The 20,686-nt window shown below is 46.1% G+C and overlaps 1 protein-coding gene across 1 annotated transcript in view; it reads right to left on the bottom strand.

Moving 5' to 3' along the window:
- Window positions 1-891: 891 nt before the first annotated feature.
- The window catches only part of SLC15A4 (solute carrier family 15 member 4), a 28,264-nt gene continuing 8,469 nt past the window's right edge, over window positions 892-20,686 (bottom strand). Inside the window, exons 3-8 of the mRNA XM_038574734.1 lie at window positions 18,431-18,599; window positions 17,954-18,031; window positions 17,335-17,503; window positions 8,764-8,919; window positions 7,524-7,682; window positions 892-1,884 (exon numbers count right to left, since the gene is read on the bottom strand). Of these exons, the coding sequence (XP_038430662.1) occupies window positions 1,736-1,884; window positions 7,524-7,682; window positions 8,764-8,919; window positions 17,335-17,503; window positions 17,954-18,031; window positions 18,431-18,599 (880 nt within the window). The 3' untranslated portion in view covers window positions 892-1,735. The remainder of the gene's footprint in view (window positions 1,885-7,523; window positions 7,683-8,763; window positions 8,920-17,334; window positions 17,504-17,953; window positions 18,032-18,430; window positions 18,600-20,686) is intronic.

Genomic DNA, 20,686 nt, shown 5'->3' with positions numbered 1-20,686 from the left:
GAGCGTCTTCAAATGGAGCATGAGCGTTGGCCCTCTGAGGCTGACACCAATGAGCTAAAGACATATCCCATCTTCAGGGTACAGCATTTCTAAAGTCTCCCACGACAGGATATTGGTTTTGTATATATTTTTTTCATCTATTACTGCTTAGCGCCATAGGGTGAAGCCGATCACCTACAACCTAATTCAGCTGAGACAGACTCTAAGGCTGTCCTTCTGACTGCTTTGTCAGTCCTCCAATGACCTGGGGAGACTTTCCTGGATGGTCTGGACAGATCCAGGGATGGTCACAGGACATGTGTCCAGGGCGTAAACACTGTCAAGTGGACGGGGTAGGGACCGCCTGTCCCCATCACCCAACCCTCTCTTCCCTTTCCCCGCCACTTCCTTCAATGGGTTAACAGTATGGGTTAACAGTTTTCAGTATATCCTGAAGACATAAACTATATCTCTAGTGGACACTATTTCTGAGAGTGGTGCTTTTCACCCCAGACTCACACCGTCAGCCCCACTGACAACTTGGTCATCTGTCTTTGCTCTGCCTGAACTCCACCAGTCAGAGGACTTCCTTATGGTTTTCCATACTTTCTATTACGTACAAACAACAGAGCAGGGGTTTTGTGTTCATTTTTTCCTCCAGGTATAAAACTGTATTTTAATACAGAGCAGGCTTAAGAATCACTACGTTGGAAAAATCAAAGAGCTGTGACAAGAGCGGGTATTATAATTCTTGTCAATTTTTGATTCAAGAAACTGCACCTCCCACGTGGCAGTTTATGAACCCCTATAACGTCCAAAGCCAAAAAAGGGAAACCAGGTACAAACCACAAAGAGAAGTAGTTAATGGGTCTCACATTTGAGGGACTTTTCATAATAAAGTTATACCAAAAATACAGCAACAGATAAAGAACAGTTTATTTGACAAAATTAGAACCCCCACATCCATGTAAGAGAACAATACAAAAGCCGGTGACTATCACACAGTTGAAGTTCACAGGTAACGTTTAACACTGCCAACGGTCTTGAATGACACTAAATCTGTTCAAAGTAAGGTAACATTTCTCCATGACTGGTCTTCAAGCTCAATGGCGTCCAAAAGGAAATGTCACAGAAGGACAGACTAAGCAAGGTTTAAAATACCCTGTAAGTTGCTTTGTAGCTTAGTTAGGACACATGGTCTTAAATAGGTCCTGATGCAAGCTCTTAAGAAAAAAATTCAACATCAAGAGTTGAAAAGGTAAGTCATTTCTGAAGCAGCAGATGAAATACGCTCAGTACCAGCCTGCTCTGACAAGCCAGCAGTGGCAAGATTGGTGGCTTATGAGAGACCTTCACACAAAATCTCTGCAGCATCAGATTACATTTTTATCTCTTAAAAAGCCCTCCTATTTCTCAAGATAAGATGTTTATTAATGAAAAAGGGGGAAAAAAAAGTGAGATCATCCTGTCTGCAGGGAGGGAATGGTCACCCTCGTCTAACATGGGAAGACACCGACCAACACACTCGCAGTCTCCTCGAGCCCCTATCACCTCGCCACAGCTTCTGTTGAGGAGCTTCGCGTCTGCTCCAGGGGGCCCCGTGTGATGGGAGACCACAGGAAGGCACTTACCCAGCTCATCTGGGAGAACACGACAAACAGTCTAGGTGCCCCATGTGCACGGTCAGGAAGGTGGAGAAGCATCTCCTGCTTGGTGCATGGCCACCTACGGTCCACCAGACATGGCCTCGGGGGTATCAGGTCCTCCTGCTGGCAGGTGCCCCATTTGCCCGTGACCGTTGCCGGTCGTACCTCACAGAAACAATCAGGAAAAGCAGGAGGGTGGCTCCCTGAATCGCAGCCAGGAGAAAGAAGTAGTAGTTCAGATGGCAGCCATTGATATTGCCTACGAAGACACAAGAGAGAAACACATCAGCTGCACTTAGGGACTTCTCAAGATTTTATCTATTATGTTTGGTTCCTATCAAGGTCAGGGTGATTTTTAACTGCAGTTATTAAAAAAGAAAGGAAATGAAAAAAAAATTATATCTTTGTAATTCAAAACACACAAGTATTTTGTTTCTAAAACCACAGCAAAAGTCACTCTGAAGCCAGCTGTGTGTCTACCCCAGGCTCTGGACCGCAGTCTCTGGCATGAACCGCGCTCCCTGCTCCTCAAACGTCTCCCCGCTGGACGACAAAGGGATGAGGACAAAGCCCCTGGCCACGGGAATGCAGTAACAAAGCCTATTTCTGACCACATCCCCCAGAGAATCCATGCAATGGGCTGAAGAGAATCTGAGGAGGTAAATGAGGTGAGCGTCCACTGGCCACAACTGAAATCATGTGGAGAAAGTCTTTTTTTTTTTCTCCTTAAAATTTTCCAGTGCAGAAAGTTTGGGGAAAGTGAAAAAACCACCCCACTGTGTTCCTGCCCCCACCCTAGAAGCAAACACTGGACGGGATGGTGTTTCGTCTTTTCCAGCAGCTCCCTCCCCTTTAGGACTGACAGCTGGCCTAGCATGGACAGCTGTTCCAAGGAGGCCATCCTCATGCCGATCCTGAAAGCCATGTTCTCCACGGCTCGGGTCTAGAATCTGGATCCTTATCAACACCACACTTCGATACAGCTCAGATGCCATGTCCAGTCAGGAGTTCTGGATGCCTTGTGCCATTCAGTAATTCAGGTATAGTGAGCACCCTCCAACACACGTGTCTTTCACAAGCTAGGGCGGGTAGCTGACATACACTCCACATACTACATGTAGATAGTGTGTTTTTAAAACTCTTCTCCAAAATGTTCAGGTTTTAGCATCCTCAGGGTGATACAGGGACACACTTCATCTCAGCAGCTAACCTACTGAATGCTTGACTTTGGCCCAAGCACTAAGCATGGCCTTTTTCACACACACACTGTTCCGTTTAGCTCCCAATACACCCCAACTAGGCTGAAGAGGTTAGAGTCACAGACCCTGAAGCTCAACCAACAAAGCTCAAAGCCAAGAGGCCTGCTGTATCTGGGCTGTTTCTCCATCTGTGAAACGGGGAAAACATAGCAGCTAGCAGACAGTGTTATCGTGAGGGCCAAATGTGCAGGTAACATACCCAACACTGGACCCAGGACGCACTAAGGCTGTACTGTCGCCTGCCTGTTACCATCCTCACTGTACATGTGGGTCCAGGACCGTCAGGTCTGTAAACTGGGAGGCTTTCTGATGGAGAACCGAGTTTTCAAGGCACCACTTACCACAACCACTCAATGTGGAGAAGTAAGAATGTATTGAAATACGATGTTTGTATTGAAGCATTCAGAGCCACTCACAGCACATCGCCCTGAGCTCCCTACAAAGCCTGACCCCCATCGCCATGGCCCACAGGTGTCCTACCATTTACACCATTTGTCACCAACTGAAAAGGCTGACACATTTCTTGACAGATGAGCAAAGAGATGTATTGGTCAGCAGTGTCTCCAGAGAAAGCTGTTCTCTCTCACGTGTATCACATGCAGCTCTCTGATTCGCTTAATTTAAAAATCGAGGCTTCCATTTGTCTGGGTTACTCTGGAACTTCCCTTCTGTGTCTGAACAAGTACTAATGGCCAGTGTTTTATGGTGCTTGTATTTGTAAGCACAATTAAGGATCTATATAACACACATTTGTACAAGCGCTCAAGCAGGCTGCAGAAAACAGTGACTTCCCACATGGATTGGTTTGGGAAGGGATCTGGTAATACCCAAATTTCTAGCAGACCATCTACAACAGATAGTTAAGAATGGTGACTGATCAAAAACAAAAACAAAACAAAACAAAAAAAACGGTGACTGAGCCCCTACTGTGTGCTGGGCTCTGTCTCAGGTACTGGGAGGCCTGCACACCCCGTGGAGCCCAGGGTACACTGTCACCACTGCTGTGTTAGCTCCGTGCTACCAGAGGAGATTGCTGTTAGGATAATAATGACGTCATTCTACGCACTGATACTGAAATGTGCATCTCCCCAAATTAAGGAGTCATTTAAAAGTTGTGAAGCTTGGGCACCCAGGTGGCCAGTTGGTTAAATGTCTGCCTTTGGCTCAGGTCATGATCCTGGGCTCCCCTGGGATTGAGCACCCCACTGGGCTCTCTGCACAGCGTTGGGGGGGGTGGGGTCTGCTGCTCCCTCTTCCCCTCCCCACTACTCAGTCTCTCTCAAATAAATACATTTCAGAACTTCTGAAGCTCAAAGCTGGCATACCAAGAGAACTACACGCTGTTTTCCCTCTTTGGGTTGACCTGTGTGGGATTAGGAAGGGTATTCAGAAGCCAGTTCACTACCTGTAAGCAGTCACCCTGTACTTCCTTGGGCTTCTTCGCAGACCTAAAGGTAGTAAACTCTGGGTGACAGACTCCTGGGCCCCGGAGCAACAATCTCACACAATGTCCCCAGACATATGTGCAAGAAGGTCCTTAGCGGCTTTACTCATGACAGCCTCAAACTGGAAACATCACACCCAGCAAGAGTAGATCAGATCAGTGAACTGTGACTGACTCATCCACCAGCTACTCCTCAGAAGAAAGCAGTTACAGGGGATGATTCACAGACGTGTGGAATGGAGCAGGACACAGCAGCACAAAATCAGCAGAGTCCACAGGGCTTGACATTGCAGAACATGTGGTGAGTGGACAGGGTACAGAAGGCCGTAGGGAAGCCCCCTGAAATGTCCTGTATCCTGATCTGGATTAAACATGTTTCAAATTGTGCTTAAGACTGGTGTGCTTTGGGCAGCCTGGGTGGCTCAGCAGTTTAGCACTTCCTTCAGCCTAGGGTGTCGTGATCCTGGAGACCCGGAATCCAGTCCCACGTCAGGCTCCCTGCATGGAGCCTGCTTCTCCTTCTGCCTGTGTCTCTGCCTCTCTCTCTCTCTCTCTCTCATCAATAAATAAATAAAATCCTTAAAAAAAAAAAAAAAGACTGGTGTGTTTAGGGGAGCCTGGGGGCTCAGTGGTTCAGTGTCTGACTCAGTTCTGGCTTAAGTAGTGACCGTAGGGTCATGGGATTTAGCCCTGCACTGGGGTGTGGGGGGGTGTTCCCTGCTCAACATGGGATATGCTTGAGGATTTTCTCTCTCTAGAAAAAATAATCTTTAAAAAAATCCTTAGGCACCTGGGTGGCTCAGTGGTTGAACGTCCGACTTTAGCCCAGGTTGTGATCCTGGGGTCCTGGGATTGAGTCCTGCATCAGGCTCTCCACAAGGAGCCTCCTTCTCCCTCTATGTCTCTATCTCTCTCTGTGTCTCATGAATAAATAAATAAAATCTTAAAAAAAAAATCCTTAAAAAAAGAAAAAGATTGCTGTGCTTTAGTCTGAATTATCCTAGATCTAAATGATGATGTTCATGAAAACTTGGCCTCCTGAGAGAACAAGTACAGAAGGGAATGGTGTAAGAACAGGGACTCTTCCTCCACACCACATTCCTGTAACTACACAGGATGCTCTAAATCTACCTGCTTCCTTCATCAGCAACCTGAACCCATATACAGAAAGGAAGCTGTGGAAAAGCAGAGCCAGGAAGAGCACAGTCTGTGCAGAGAGACACACAAAGAGCCCAGGATGACACCTGCCACTCCTTCTACTGAAGATTTTATTCTGGTGTGGGGGGTGGGGGCTTACCTGGTCCCATCCTCCCCCCAAATCCCCAGTGGGAGGGAGCTGAGAGGAGCTGCCTGACCCACCGGGCACTTCCCACATCCGCATCCTCCTCTTGCCAAGTGGGCTGCGGGCATGGTTCACTGAACCTCTTCTCACTGGTGTGAAAATAAGGACAGGACAGGTCTCCTTGTGCCACGAGATATGGTGTGGGGCTGTTCTAGGACACTGCTATGAAAATAACACTAACACACAGGATCCAGCTTAAACCCCATGTCTGTGCCATGCCTGACAAGTCGAGATGAACCTCACAATGGATGGGCTGGAAGCCACCTTGTCAGAAGTCAAGGGCCAATGACAGTAAAGTCAGAGATACTAAATCAGCAACGAGGGGCTGAAATCACTAAAATTAATCTTTCAGAATACGCTGAAAAATAAGACAAAGAAACAGAAGAATCACAGAGTTCTGGTCTCTGCAGCAAAGCTTTCTCTGAAGGTTTGTCCTGTATGCAGAAAAACAGATCACAGGACACCAAGAATCCACGAAAATTCCCAGAAGCCACCATGCACCTGTTTCCTATTCCACAGCTGCTTATTGTCCAAGGGGCCCGGGAATAAACAGCAAAGCCCCAGAGCCTCCTGCTCTCTTCAAAACAACCAGACCTGAGCCAGCTGTGAACATGCTCTGACAGCTGGAACGCAGTGTGGCCAAGGCCCAAGGGCTTCGAGGGTGGCTTAGGTTTCTAGAAGTTACACTGGGACTCCATATCCTAAACTCACCCCTGAGGACAGGAAATTTTTTTTATTTTTGAAATATTTTATTTATTCATGAGAGACACAGAGAGGGAGAGGCAGAGACACAAGCAGAGGGTAAAGCAGGCTCCCTGCAGGAAGCCCGACGTGGGACTCGATCCTGGAATTCCAGGATCATGTCCTGAGCCGAAGGCAGATGCTCAACCACTGAGCCACTCAGGCATCCGTGAGGACAGGAATTTTAACTCAATCTGGGAGGGGCCTTTGGAATTCTGTATTTTCTTGGGGAAAGTCCCCAGGCTTTCATCAGAGTTACATGGGGATTTATTACCTAAAAGTAGAAACCTTCACCTCCTGCATCCAGTTAAAAGCTACCATAAATTGGGAAACAGCAAAACTCTCATCTTTTGTGAGTGATTTTGCTCAGCGCCCCGATATGCCACCTAACAGCATCAGCTATAAAATCCCCTCATGATGGTCACCAGTCATAGCTGTGATTAAAGTAAGGAAATTATCTGTCCGTGTTATTAAAGGCAGAGAATTTGGGACGCCTGGGTGGCTCAGTGGTTGAGCGTCTGCCTTCAGCCCAGGGTGTGATCCTGGAGTCCCTGCATCAAGTCCCACACTGGGCTCCCAGTATGGAGCCTGCTTCTCCCTTTGCCTGGGTCTCTGCCTCTCTCTCTCTCTGTGCATCTCTCATGAATAAATAAATAAGATCTTAAAGAAAAAATAAAAATAAAGCAGAGAATTTAAAGGTATTGTCAGAAAAAAAAAAAAACCCAAATACAAAAAATACAAACTCAGGTAAATAAAAGGAACTTGGTGATACAGACTCTATTTGCCTCACAAAGATTGTGGCAGATATTAGGTGGAAAAGGCAGCCTACTGATGAAGGAGATTTCAAGTAAGTGGCAGCCCTGCAGACCCGGCACACTTGGCTGAGGCACATCTGTCCCCGCAACAGAAAGAGGCTCATCTGTGTCCCAACAAACTTGTGAGGATGTGGGAGATCAGGTGGGGAGTAGTCTCAGGCAGCTCCAGGACCTGCACGTTAGCAGCTCCTGGGCAGCTGTGCTCTGCTAACACGACCACAAACACTTGGACACCCGCTGCAGCCCAAGCCCAGGTCCTGTCAGAGGCCATGTTCAAACACACAGTGCAGCCCTTACCGAAGTCTGTGTGGTTGCTCATCCACCCGATGGCTTTGATGGACACCAGCTCCAACAGTCCAGAGCCCACGAATGAGCCAACACCAGAGAAGAAGAAGAACAAGCCCATTATGGCGCTCTGCATGGATTTGGGGGCAGCTGAATAGGCGAATTCTAGACCTATAAAAAGAAGAGGATGGTTTCCGTGAGAGGCGGGCTGACCCCGTCTACATACGGCGGGGTTAGCAGGGGCCCCACTTGGGGACTTGGGAAAGCAAGGCAGCTCCCTTCCCTATTTGGAAGACTGTATTTAACACAAGGTCAAGAAATCAAGGGCCCCTTCTATTCACTGTGACAGTCTTTCAAGTCATGGAGCAAAACGTCATTTTGTTGCTCTCAAACTTAAGGGTTATTAACATCTGACTTGTTGGCTCTAGTATTTCTTCATCTGAGGGTTAAAGAAGCAACTAAGGAGACTGTGAAAACAATGTATACAGACTAAAATGGGGATTCTATGTAAGACTTCTATCTTAAAGGCAATAGGTTTTAAAATAATTTCAACATGGACATCTAAAAATTCTGATTTTTATAACAACTGCATGTAGAGATGTATAACGTACTCCAAATGAAGGACCAGTCTGATTTATTTCCTTTACAGATTCATGAGTCCATTCTGATGAGTCTGGTGAAGGTGAGGAGGAAGAACCACCACCTACATCCCCCCCACAATAGATCGGCTCTGGTCATCATGAATTTTCTCCCTCCCTTCCAGCATCTGGGAACAGGTCTGCACACCATGTACTTGTCCACACCCCACAGAACCTTGCTCACAGGAGAGGCCTGTGCGAACAGCTTTTAGGAATCAGGTCTGCCGCCTGCACAAAGCTGACCTCACACACTCAGAGCTCTGGTGGCTCGGCTGCTGCAGTGTGACCACAGAGCTGAGGTTAGAAAGTAGCCAACCTGGGAGAAACCACCCACCACAAGCTCTTCCTCTTCCTTTCTCCTGTGGCATCTCCAAGGCAACAGACGATGTCATGGACATGTCTTTGGGAACCCTGTTTTTATATCTAGAGACGAGAACCTCAGCCACGGTACCACTGAACAACTCACACCATGAACCACAACTGTTGCCACGAAACAAAAGGGGCAGCAGGCTATTTGTGTCTCCGTGCATTCTAACAGGGTGTGTACAAGACACCATGCTCCTGTTCATTTAGGATCCTTCGAGCCCCAGAGCTGGGAAGGAGGGAAGCCTCACCTGCTATGCTGGCGAATATCTCACTGATGCCAATCAGCACATACTGTGGGACCTGCCACCATATTGGCAGGTCAGCAGCATAATACACCACTTTTCCGATGGTCTGATTGATGGTTTTCTCTTTAACAAGGTCCAGCCTTTTGCTCTCCAAAATTCCTAGAATTCATAAGCAGGTTAATAGAACACTCGTTCACTAACGTTTGCAATTAAACTAAAACACTACAGGCTTGCTACATGTTTATTGACCATTCTGAAAAGTAGAAGGGATGAGGCCCAATGACACACCTGCTCCAAAACCACCTGACCTAAGGGACCTCTTGACTTCCTAATTACTCAAACACTGATCGTAACAGATTATTTCAGGTGGGCGCTTTCCACCGCCTCAGGCAACAGATGCTCCACAAATGTGGTTTAATCTTCAAATGTCTGTATGGTGTACCTGTACTCTTCTGTTAAGCAGTCCTGCAGTAAGGACAGTGATAATGCACCCACTTCTGAGATGTTTTTCTCGCCATGGCAATGGATTTAGGCTGGTCCACTGACCTATTACCCTTATGACTACAACCCAAGCTACTACTGCTGACGCCAGTTCCCCTACTGGTGAACAGTGAACAGACTATATAGCAGCCCTGTGAAACTACTGGTCATTTTTTAAGGTAAACAAAAAGACACAAGGACATGAGCAAGAGCACAACCACTCCTTGTGAAACAAGTAATAAACCAATCAGAGTGAAGTTTAAAAGCAAGAGCTGTAGAACCAAGTTTTTAGGTTAGAGAGGTCACCAGTTTTGTTTCTAAAGAACTCTGTGAATAGAATAATAAGCCCTAGTGCTTAATATATATGAAAACAATTAGTATTTAAAACCATGAGTACGAGGAAGGATAGCTGTCTGGGAGAGGACAATGGACTCCATCTATTAAAAATACTCATTTTAAAACCTGAGAATGAGAAAGGTCCAGGCTACCAGTAACAAGAGGAGGGGAAGACAAACTCTGGAATCTGTCCCCAAGCCTAAAGGTCATGTGAAATGTCCCAACAAGAAGTGTATCGAACTAGGGGTGGTAGAAAGGGAGGTGGCCGGGGGTGGGGGTGACTGGGTGACGGGCACTGAGAGGGGCACTTGATGGGATGAGCAATGGGTGTTATTCTGTATGTTGGCAAATTGAACACCAATAAAAAATAAATTTATAAAAAAAATAAAAGGACTCAGAAATGAAAAAAAAAAGAGTGTGTATCAAGGGAGCACAGTAAGGACAGGCCCAGCTCCATCAGAAACACCTGCATCCATTCCCTGGAGGCACATGGAGGGGCCCTAACCCCTGCACCCTGTCATACAGGGTGAAGCGTAGGAGCAGACCTAGAGCTGTCTGCCTGGCACTCCTAGCTGCTCTAGATGGGTTGTTTGAGTGGCAGTGCCGTGGCTATCTCTGCCACGATGCTGGTGGTGGCACCAAGTGCCTTAGCCACAAGTGACAGCTGTCCTCTGTGCACAGGACAAAGTATGACCAGCTTCCTCTGGGTCAGCCAAGGTTCCCCTCACAATAAGGTCACTGTACTGACCACCAGTGTGCAGCTGAAAGGTTGTAGAGCAATTCTAGTGTAGCTGGGTCTGTAGGGAAGGACCCTTTCAACCAGTCCTGAGGGATGAAAACAAGCTGGAGAAAAACACTCTCATCCATAGGGCAGTTGAGAGGATTTGTGCATTTGTGTGGGGCGCAGAGGGGTTCCACTGGGGACAAGACATGCTCTGTGGTCCTACCCACAACACAGATGCCGTGCAGACGGGGGGAGAAGAGACAGAAATGAATGGTGCTGGCTGGGGGCACACAGAGGACAAGGCTGGAGCAGAACCTGTAGAAATAAATGAGAGCTGTCCTATGGGGGGCCAGGAAGGATAGGGAGGTGTGGCACACATGGCTGACCCTGCAGAAGGCAACAACAGAATGGGGCGCTGCCCGCAGGAGCTGCTAGGGGAGGAAGGGAAGCCACCAAGCACCGACACTCCAGGTCCAGGCCATCCTGAGTAACAGCAGAACTGACAAGGAAGCATCAATATTAATGTGAAGGAAGGTGCCAGGACAGCCAACATGGCACCCTCTTTGTTGACCAACTGCACTCTGCAGAGATCAAAGCCAACCAAACTCATCAGTGTGGGCAGGATGGGGGCATAATGCATACCAGCCCGGATGGGATCAGGTGAGAGGAAGGACTGGCCAAGATACAGCTGGCAGTGACCAGCAAAGGAAGAGGTGATGCCAAAACACAAATTTGCTCCATTACATTTCACAGACACGATGCCATTGGTGATCCACAGAAGCCAGAGATGCAAACAGCACCATGCTCTCGAAACATGAGTGCACTAAATCTGGCCTTGCTCCCAGACACAGGATTCCAGGTGCACCACCTCCCCACCAAGGGGCCATCTTCCCATGGGAACACACCTAACCCTGGAGAAGACAGAAACATGTGACGAAGTGACGGACACGCACCTCTCCAAGTCCTGGTTAGAACAAGTAGACAAACCCCACGAAGGCTTCATTTGGTGCAAGGGTTGCCATCTGGACATTCAAAGGCAAGCCCTGGCCTCCACTGATATGACACACAGCTCAGGACTCACTGAATGGAGATAGAAAGGTCAGTGCTCACGGGTTACTCTGGGAGACGCACACATCTGGGTGGGACCCGTGCCTCCATTCACCCGACGATGCACAGACCACCACAAATTCCGGGACCGTGAGCACATCCACAGGATCCACGGGACCCCTGGGCCCCGCGCAGGCACTGCGTTCAGAGCACCTGCCAGAACATGTCTGATGAATACAGCTGATGGCACTACAACAGAGGAACCATCATCCTAATCGGCTCCCTGAAAACATTTCCAGAAAGGAAGGCGTGAAGTCTGAATGCAGGACTTACAAAGCCATCGTCTCCCCCACACCACAATTAAACTAGGCTTTGTTAACAAATGGATAAACATCAGTCCTACTGAAGCAGTTCTCTGGAATTAGTCTTGGGTCATAAAGGAGGCAAACACCCAGGTTCAGTAGTCTTAGAAAACAAAAATCACAGCAAATCAAAGCACATGAGACCTGACAAAGCAGCACTGAAAGGCTAATTCATACCGTTCTGTGGTTTTCACCATTAAACAGGGAAGAAAAATCAAAAGTATATGAATACTCTAACCAATGAGAGAGAAAATCACAAAACAAACCCAAGGAAAAGAGAGAAATCATATTTTAATTTTTCTCTATTATTAGAAAACATAAAGTCAAATAAATTAAAGAGATACGTCTATGAAAAAAATCATAAAACACAGTTTTGACAAGCCTAATATAAGAAAAAAAAGCACATAAATACATGAAACTAGAAATGAGGAAGGAAACACAACAGATTTATTTATTCATGAGACACAGAGAGAGAGAGAGACAGACAGAGAGGGAGGGAGAGAGGGAAAGAGGGGGGGAAGAGAGAGAGAGAGCGCAGAGACACAAGCAGAGGGAGAAGCAGGGAGTCTGATGTGGGACTTGATCCTGGGACTCTAGGATCATGTCCTGGGCTGAAGGCAGGCGATAAATCGAGGAGCCACCAAGGGATACCCTACTTGGGACTTTTTTTGAAGAACACTTAAGTGATTTAAGAGAAAACACAATCTGCACAAAATTGAGAAAAAGATGAAAACATCACCCCATTTCTCCTGAGAGAGTAACAGGCTCCCCTGGGAGCAGACAGATAATTCTCCCCCTGCTGAAATATTCCCCTGCTCAGAGAAATTAGGGTTTACTAATACCTTCTTTTTTTTTTTTTAGATTTATTTATTTATTCATGAGAGACACAGAGACACAGGCAGAGGGAGAAGCAGGCTCCACACAGGGAGCCCAATGCAGGACTCAATCCCGAGACACCAGGATCATGTCCTAGGCCGAAGGCAGGCGCTAAACCACTGAGCCACCCAGGCATCCCTACTAATTCCTTTTATGAAGCTATATGACCCTGACACCAAATCATAGACTGATGTCAACTATGGATAGAGGCACATAGCAGAGACTGCACACAATCAAAGTCAGCCCTCTGGACAAACAGGTTTGTTTTAGAAACGCAGAAATGAGTATCAGGAATTTAATGTAAATTAAAAAAACATGAACACCGGGTGTGTGTGTGGGGGGGGGAGGCATATAATCCTATTAGAAACCAAAATATGTTACCAGAGAAAAACTCAACATTTCTCCCAAAAATACTCAGTAGACTTGAAATAAAGTTTAGAAATTTAGCATCGCCATGAATATGTATCTCAAACCCAAGTTCAAAGCTTCCCAGTGAGCTGCCCTGGAGATGCCCCCGTTAAAGCCCAGGTGGGAGCAGGTTCTCCATCACCACCAGCTCTACCAGCACAAAAGAAAGTCTCGCCAACACCACCTAACAGAAAGGGAGGAAGAATCACCAATGAAGGCAAGAAAATAAACTATGGTATTTGAAGAAAATAAGTGACCATTTGAAAAGAATTCATCTGAACTCAGAATTTTAAAAAATCCCGTATGTGAGCAAGCAAAAATACAAAAGTAGTTAGGAATAAACCTAACATAAAATGCATAGGACCTAAAAGAAAGAAATGCATAAAACTGCACGATACCATAAATTAAAGAAAACATGAAAACATTGTAAAGAGTATTCCTCAGATGAAAGTTCTGATTACATATCAACACGAACAAGAAAGGCTCGGCACAGGGGCCTGGAGGGCTCATTTGGTGAAGGGTCTGCCTTCAGCTCAGGTCATAATCTCAGGGTCCTGGGTTTGAGTCCTACACCCGGCTCCCTCCTCAGCGAGGAGTCTGCCTCTCCCCTCTGCCCCTACCCCCTGCTCGTACTCTCACTCACTCGAATGAATTAAAAAAAAAAAAAATCTTTAAAAAAAAGAAAAAGCAAACCTTGCTACGAAATGCCCCAGGGCATAAGTGTACACAGAATCTGATGACTGATAATGTGGGAGAGGATCATCATCATAAAATACACATCAAAACGAAGATACACTGTATTTAAATCCTTCAGGTAAGAGATTCACAGAAAACGTAATGAGAAGGGAACTGACAGGGCAGAGCTCATGGCCTGAACACTTTCAAGTGGAGGAACCCACTGAGAGGACAGCGGGCTGAGAGTACATGTGGATGCGGGGGTGGTGCACAGACTGGATGCAGCTATCTGCATACTATGAAGGGACTGGTCTAAAAACTGATGGTACATTTAACAAGAGAATATGATGTAGTTGTTAAAAAACACAAATGTGTAAATGACACGGTACAGATACAACATATAAAAACAATTAAGTTTACACTGTGAATAGTTGGTTTCATTTCTTTTTAAAAACAAATGAATGTAGCTGTCCAGAAACTGTCTCAGGAAGACGTCACGTGGTCGTCTTGGACAGTGGGATAATGGCACAGGGGGGTCTCCCCTGCTCTTCTGTGTGTTTGTAATGACCATGGACCGACTATGTGATAGTATGTCTGAAAACCCTGCTGCAGACCAGTGGTTCTTAACTAAGCAAGGTATGACCCAGGGAGAGGCTCTCAGTGGACTCTGCCCCGTTTCTGATGCTCTCTGGCCCTGACGCCTGGGCACGGATTCCCACGTACAGCCCTGTGTGACGGGATACCTAGGATACCACCAGTGGGACGGGGGAGCCAGCAGGCGGATGGGAGGGCACTGCCAGCCTGGGATGATGGTGGAGTCACTACCTCTCTGAAGATCCTTCTGTCAGATTAATAAAAGCCTTAAGAGGATGCCACGGTTACACTTGTAGATATCTGAAGAGTAAATCAATCTCCCTGTAGTAAGGACTATAGTCACAAACCCAAGCACCCAAAAGCAATCCCCAAGAGCAGAGGACTACAGAAGAACGTCTGATGTGGGAAGGATATTCGTGATACATTAGGGCTTGTTTTCAAAGTGCACACAAAGGAAATATAAACTATCTACCACATAACATGTATGTAATTTTCCCCAGGCATCTGCAAAATGGTAATTATTGGTTTCCTCAGGTGGTGGAATTAGTGTGCGTGCACATGCAATGGCTCATCTGTATCTCTGGTTTTTTTCCTTCTCTGTAGCATGCACAGCTTTTATTATACTCTTAGGGTTTTTCTGACACTTATTTTTTTTTCTCAATCAGGCTCATATCAGCTTGCACAACAGGATTTCGTTTTTGCAACAACACAGAGGGTATGTGTACACACACACACAAACAAGATCAGACAGGTTCACAACACCCCAGTGGGTGTTTCCTTAGAGCATCTCTAAGGAAATTACAGATGGTTTTTATTTTCTTCTCTATGCTCCCAAGACCACCTTTCCTCCAGCAAGCATCTATTGCTCCAGTAACTCAGGAGGATACACACAGTTCTTTAAAGGGAAAAGGAAATCTAACCAATGAACATACTTCCTTTTTCCTTATACACACTTGAAAAAACCCCCGGGGCCTGCCGGATTCTCATCTGAGAGACCAGAAAGAACCATTACCAGCAGCCATGGTTCTACATGGAAGATACTGATTGGTTATGGGGGAGGGTAGTAAGTACAAAGGCAAAACAGTTCCCTTTCTATTAAAATTTTGGTTTGCTAGGATGGTTTCAGGTCTCTACTCAAAACTTATTAATGTTCCAATTAAATAATACCCACTACAGCTGGAAGTAAAATTGTGCGAAGCTCTGGCCACTTTTACATTACATTTAATAAACTGTGCTTAAGTCAAGTACCACATACTTAATACCTCGGAACCAGTGACTTTGAGGCTCTTTCCTACTATTTAAGAACACAAGCGGGGCGGGCGCCTGGGTGGCTCAGCGGTTGAACATCTGCCTTGGGCCCGGGGCATGATCCCGGAGTTCTGGGATCGAGTCCTACTTCCTGCATGAGGCCTGCTTCTCCCTCAGCCTATGTCTCTGCCCCTCTCTCTCTATCTCTCATGAATGAATATATAAAGTCTTAAAATAAGTAAATAAATAAGAACACAAGCATTGTGGGTGTCTTTCATTTCTAAGAAAACAATTCTACCTCAGAAGCCTGAGGGCCACATGACTGTATAGCTCCCCCTACCTGGGGTGCAGTGGGCAGGCAGAGCACAGACCATCCTGCCCATGCTGGGAGTGAAGTGCCATGTGCCACTGACCCTGGGGAAAGGTGGATGCCATGCCCACCGTGTACTGTCAGTGGTCAGCCACCACATGCTGCCTCCTACACAAACACATGCAGAACACCTGCTGTGGTTCTCAGGGAGGCCGCCAGAAGCCACCTAGCCCATAACCAAACCAAAACACAAGATGGTATTAAAGGAGCCCTAAGCCAGAATCTCCTAGGAAATGCCTGTAAACCTCGAACACCTCCCTTCCCAAGGGGAGGGACAAGGGGAGCTGTGGGGCCAAGTTGAACCCATGGTGGGTGCTCAGAGGAGGTAGGACAGACAGCATCCCTGGGCAGCTCTGTTAGCCCAGACGGCCCTGAGGACCTCTGACCCTGCTTCACGAGACCCCAGCTCCAGCACCAGCATGGTCTGTTTGGTTGTTATTTGCTCCTGCTTACTCCCCACGTGCCACTGGGCTGGAGAAGTGGAATCACGGATGAAGCACACAGTATAAACATCATGCACACACGACCTCGCTGTAATTATCTGTTTGATCAAGAGAAAACCTAATTGTCTTCTAAAATGTCTCGGTCCCTGGAATATAGATTTCTTAAGCCTGGGGACTCATTTCTTTAAACCTATGAAGTACTCTATCAATATGTTCACTCCGGGGACAGTGCATGGAGGCTGCTGGAAAGCACTACTAGAGAATATTAAATTCTGTCTCAGCAATGCTTAATGTTCAATTTCTCATAACCCTGGGTGATACATAGTTGGTTCCAGAGTATCAGCTTTTCTGTTCTTATTATGTAACTGAGCTGTCTCACGGTTCAATGATTTTCAAATATTAATGAAGGAAGAACTCCAGAGTGAGTTAACAAAGCCAGCGGTATCTCGGCTCTATCAGCAGAAGGTATTCCAACTCTCAGCTCAGAATGTTAAGAATCACAGAAACACAAAGGGGCCCCAAGGGAAACTCCCCTCATCAGGGTTTTGGTGCTTCAGGCTAGGGGTTGGGGGCGGGTCACGAGCCTAGTTTGATAAAACCCTTCTCCTGACGAAAAGCATAGGCAATTGTTGAGGGGCACCAAAGCCTGCTTCTGTACCCAACAGGAAGAGTACAGAGATGAACCCAGGTCTTGAGAATGATAGAAAAACTCATCCAGTCAGCAATCTCCATCAGAAGAGAGAACAAACCTCCTCTGATGCAAATCAAGTCACTTTGCAGAGCACTTTCCTGGTTTCAGCTCAAGAAGAGAAAGAGCAGAGCTCTAAGGAGAACATCTTTCCCTTCACAAATAGAAACTAGAAGTGAACACCACCTGTTCCCCAACAACTCCTATCTGTTTTCTTTTGGGTTGTGCACACGCGGCATGACCGGGCTGGTCACAGTACTCTGAGTCACCCACTGCTAATGCCAGTTTCAAGCTTCAGAAATGAGACAGAAATGCCTCCCCACCTGCAGCGAAGGCAGAACACATCACAAAGAACATTCCAACAGCGATCCTTTTTAGGGATGACGGGAGTAAGCCGTGTCTTCTCAGAATGGGATCAACCAGTTTATCCTTCAAGGGAATTAACAGGAGGATGAGAACCGCGTCGAACATGGTCAGCCAGGCCGCGGGGAACTGGAATCGAAACACACGAGATAAGGTTAGTTCTCCGAAAGAGTAAGTTGTCACTTATCTCATAACTCATAACGTATAACTGGGAAAATCTTTATTCTATAAGAGTCCATTATTAGCGTATAACCTCCTAGGGAAAAAGCCTCACTTTCAAGATGTTGGAATTGAAAAAGATTTTCATCTCTAAGTGCATTTGCATTTGTTCTTCTGTGCTTTTAGGGAGAAAAAAAATCAGATAGGAAATTAGTGTTTGGTTGACATCGGTCAACAATCTAATAAACAACATGGCCAATAGAAGAATAGTCCCTAAAAGAAGCAGAAGTTCCATTCCAACGAGAATACTGCTGGTTCATGCAACCGCTGATATTTGTGAAGGACCTAACCTGGCCGAAGGAACCTGCCTGTTACATAAGCTCTGCATGACAATTTTCAGATCGTTTCAGTTATTCTCACCGTATGAGGAGTGGCTGTAATACTGGATATTGCTGGAATCTTCAAATGAAGACTCTGCAGAACATAGGTTGTCTGCATCTGGGTGTAAAAAGTGGTATTGTTACAAGAGGGAACACTCCAGCATGCTGCCCACCCCCAGACCGCTCTGTGAGGACATGCACATGGCTGGGGTCTGAAAACAGATCAATTATTTAGTCATCATACAAGTCATCTGGAGATCAACTTTGGAAAAGAAATAACAGAGGAATTAAACTCAAAGTCGGGGCCTGGAAAAACAGAAATGCACCCATTCTTAGCTTCTCTCATGGGAAGGTTCTCAAAATGCCCAACTCAGCAGAAGTGAGTTCCATGACTGGAAACAGGACTGCAAGATCCCAGAGACTCTTGGAAAGGACACCACAGCACCCTTGCACTCCAGTGGTGGCCAAAGCGAGGGTGGGGACAGAAAGTAATTTTCACCCGACTATCACCACTCACTTGAAAGTACACTGTCCAGTACGGTATCAAAGCCAAGAAAACAGGGATGATCTTCACAAGGGCCTTCACGTCCTCCACTGTGTCTTCTGAAAACGGCCCTCCACGAGACCTCTTACATGAATCAAACAGACTGTGTTTAGAAGAGTGCTGAAGGACTCCAAGGCCTTCACTTTGGGAGATAAAATGAAGGAGTTAGTTTTCTTCCACCCCTAGAAATCAAGTACTTGGCAACAATTTAAGTTCGGAGGCAGGAAGCCAGCTTACTATACGGATCTGCTTTAATGCCATCCTATTCCTGACTGACCACACACACTGAATACAGCAACCTAGGCTAGCCAGGAACACAGCACTGTGGACACAGCTGGCAGAGGGTCCCATCTGGAAGCACACCCATGCCTCCTGCCTCTGGACGAGGGTACAGACACAGCACGACTGTTCGGAACATGACTGCACTCTTCCCCAGCTCCGCTCACTCAGGCTGAGAAAGACCTACCATCTCACCTGAAGCTGCCCACTACTTCAGCTACATCGCTGGATTAGCGTTTGAGAAAAAAAAAAAATGGGCTGGATTGTTTGGATTTTGAATCACGTGGCTTTTTCAAATGTGAAAACTTCAAAACCATAATACTGATGCTGTTAATAGAGGCATTTATTTAAATGCAGCCACTGATAGGACCATAAGGAAAGGTTCTGCTCTGGCAGGGAAAGCTGTGATCATGATGGTAACATGCCAATGTCACTGGCAGCAGGTGGCACTCAGTGCTTGCTCATTACCCTGGACCGTGCCCCTGTGAGGCATCAAGACCAGCTTATGGGCCCCAGGGCAGAGAACTGGGGCTGGAATTTGAGCCAGGCAGCCCAGGGCACACTACCTGCCCCTCTGCTCCCTGGTCACAAGCATCACCCTCATGCTCAGGTGTGCTGGATGTGTTGAACCTTGTGGTCCTAGCTCATGCATTAGCGGCTGCACCTGCTCACTTATGCTAGGACAGTTTCATTAATTATAAAATGAACAGGTCCCAGTGGATAGCTCCAAAACACTCTATTGGACATGTATGCTTAGGTTCTTAGAGACAAAACAAAACAAAACAAAAATTGTTTTATTTGCCAACTATTCTCTAAAACTAGAAATACTAGGACATAATTAATTACCATTAAGAATTCTTCCAATTCTGAGATGCAGCTATACATGGCAGTTGTCTGCTTTTTAGTTTATAAACGCTTATCCAAAGTAACTAAGTTACTACTATTTTAAATCATTTTTGTCTTATAACATTGACATTTTTTCATCTGAATATTCAGAGTGGGTGGGGGAGATAACCAAAAAACTGAAACCACAACTTAATATTTTAGCCAAATTTTGCATAGGACAACTAAATTCAATTCAGCAAATATTTATCGGGCACATACTCATTATGCCCAGGTCTGTTATGCCTGGGTGCTAGAGATACACAAATAAATTTTAAAAAGATACTACTCCACTACTCGCATCATATGTAGCTTATCTAGTAAGGAAAAATTATCAGGAAAACCACACTCAAAGAGAAACTCTAAACTCCAAAAATACTATTCATACTGTCATTTGAAAGTATTCACAGCTTCTCCATTTTTGGCGGGGGGAGGGGGTGGGGGGCAAAAAAGAAGAATATGTGAAGTCCTTACATAACTATTACAGATACAATCAGTGACTTAACTACATCATACTACATGTGTTTCTCTAAAAACATGTCAAAGTCAAGTAACCAATCCATTTTTACACATAGAATCACTCAGACATGTTACTGGTTACATTACTTACTTTGTATCATTAAAATATTCTGGGAAGTACTAAGTCCACATGCACTTCAGGCTCTCCCTACCTCATACACACGGCTAGTGTATTATTATGAATACACAAGGGTCCAACATGGAGCCACAGACACAAATAACATGGAACAGATAGGACCAAATGGTGACCTAGCTCCACAGGGCCACTGCCCCCCTAGAACTGTCTGCAGAGGCTCTATGTGCACAGAGGCACTCTCCTGGGAAGGGGGGGCTACTAATTCTCAGATTCTCAACTCAAGAAGTATCCATCTCAAAAAAGGTTTAGAACTATTCCCAGTCAGATGAACTGAACAGATACACATGGATGTCTCACGTAAAATGAGTGTTAAAACTAATCTTCGAGACACTGATCCACCTATACCAGCAAGAAACCAGAACTGGGCCAGATGAAGGAAACAATGGCTGATGTTGCACCTCTGTAGGTGTTTG

Source organism: Canis lupus, chromosome 26, assembly GCF_011100685.1.
Source record: "Canis lupus familiaris isolate Mischka breed German Shepherd chromosome 26, alternate assembly UU_Cfam_GSD_1.0, whole genome shotgun sequence".
In the NCBI taxonomy this organism is placed as follows: Eukaryota; Metazoa; Chordata; class Mammalia; order Carnivora; family Canidae; genus Canis; species Canis lupus.
The sequence above is the reverse complement of the archived record's forward strand: the minus strand, read 5'-3'. Positions and strand labels throughout refer to the sequence as shown.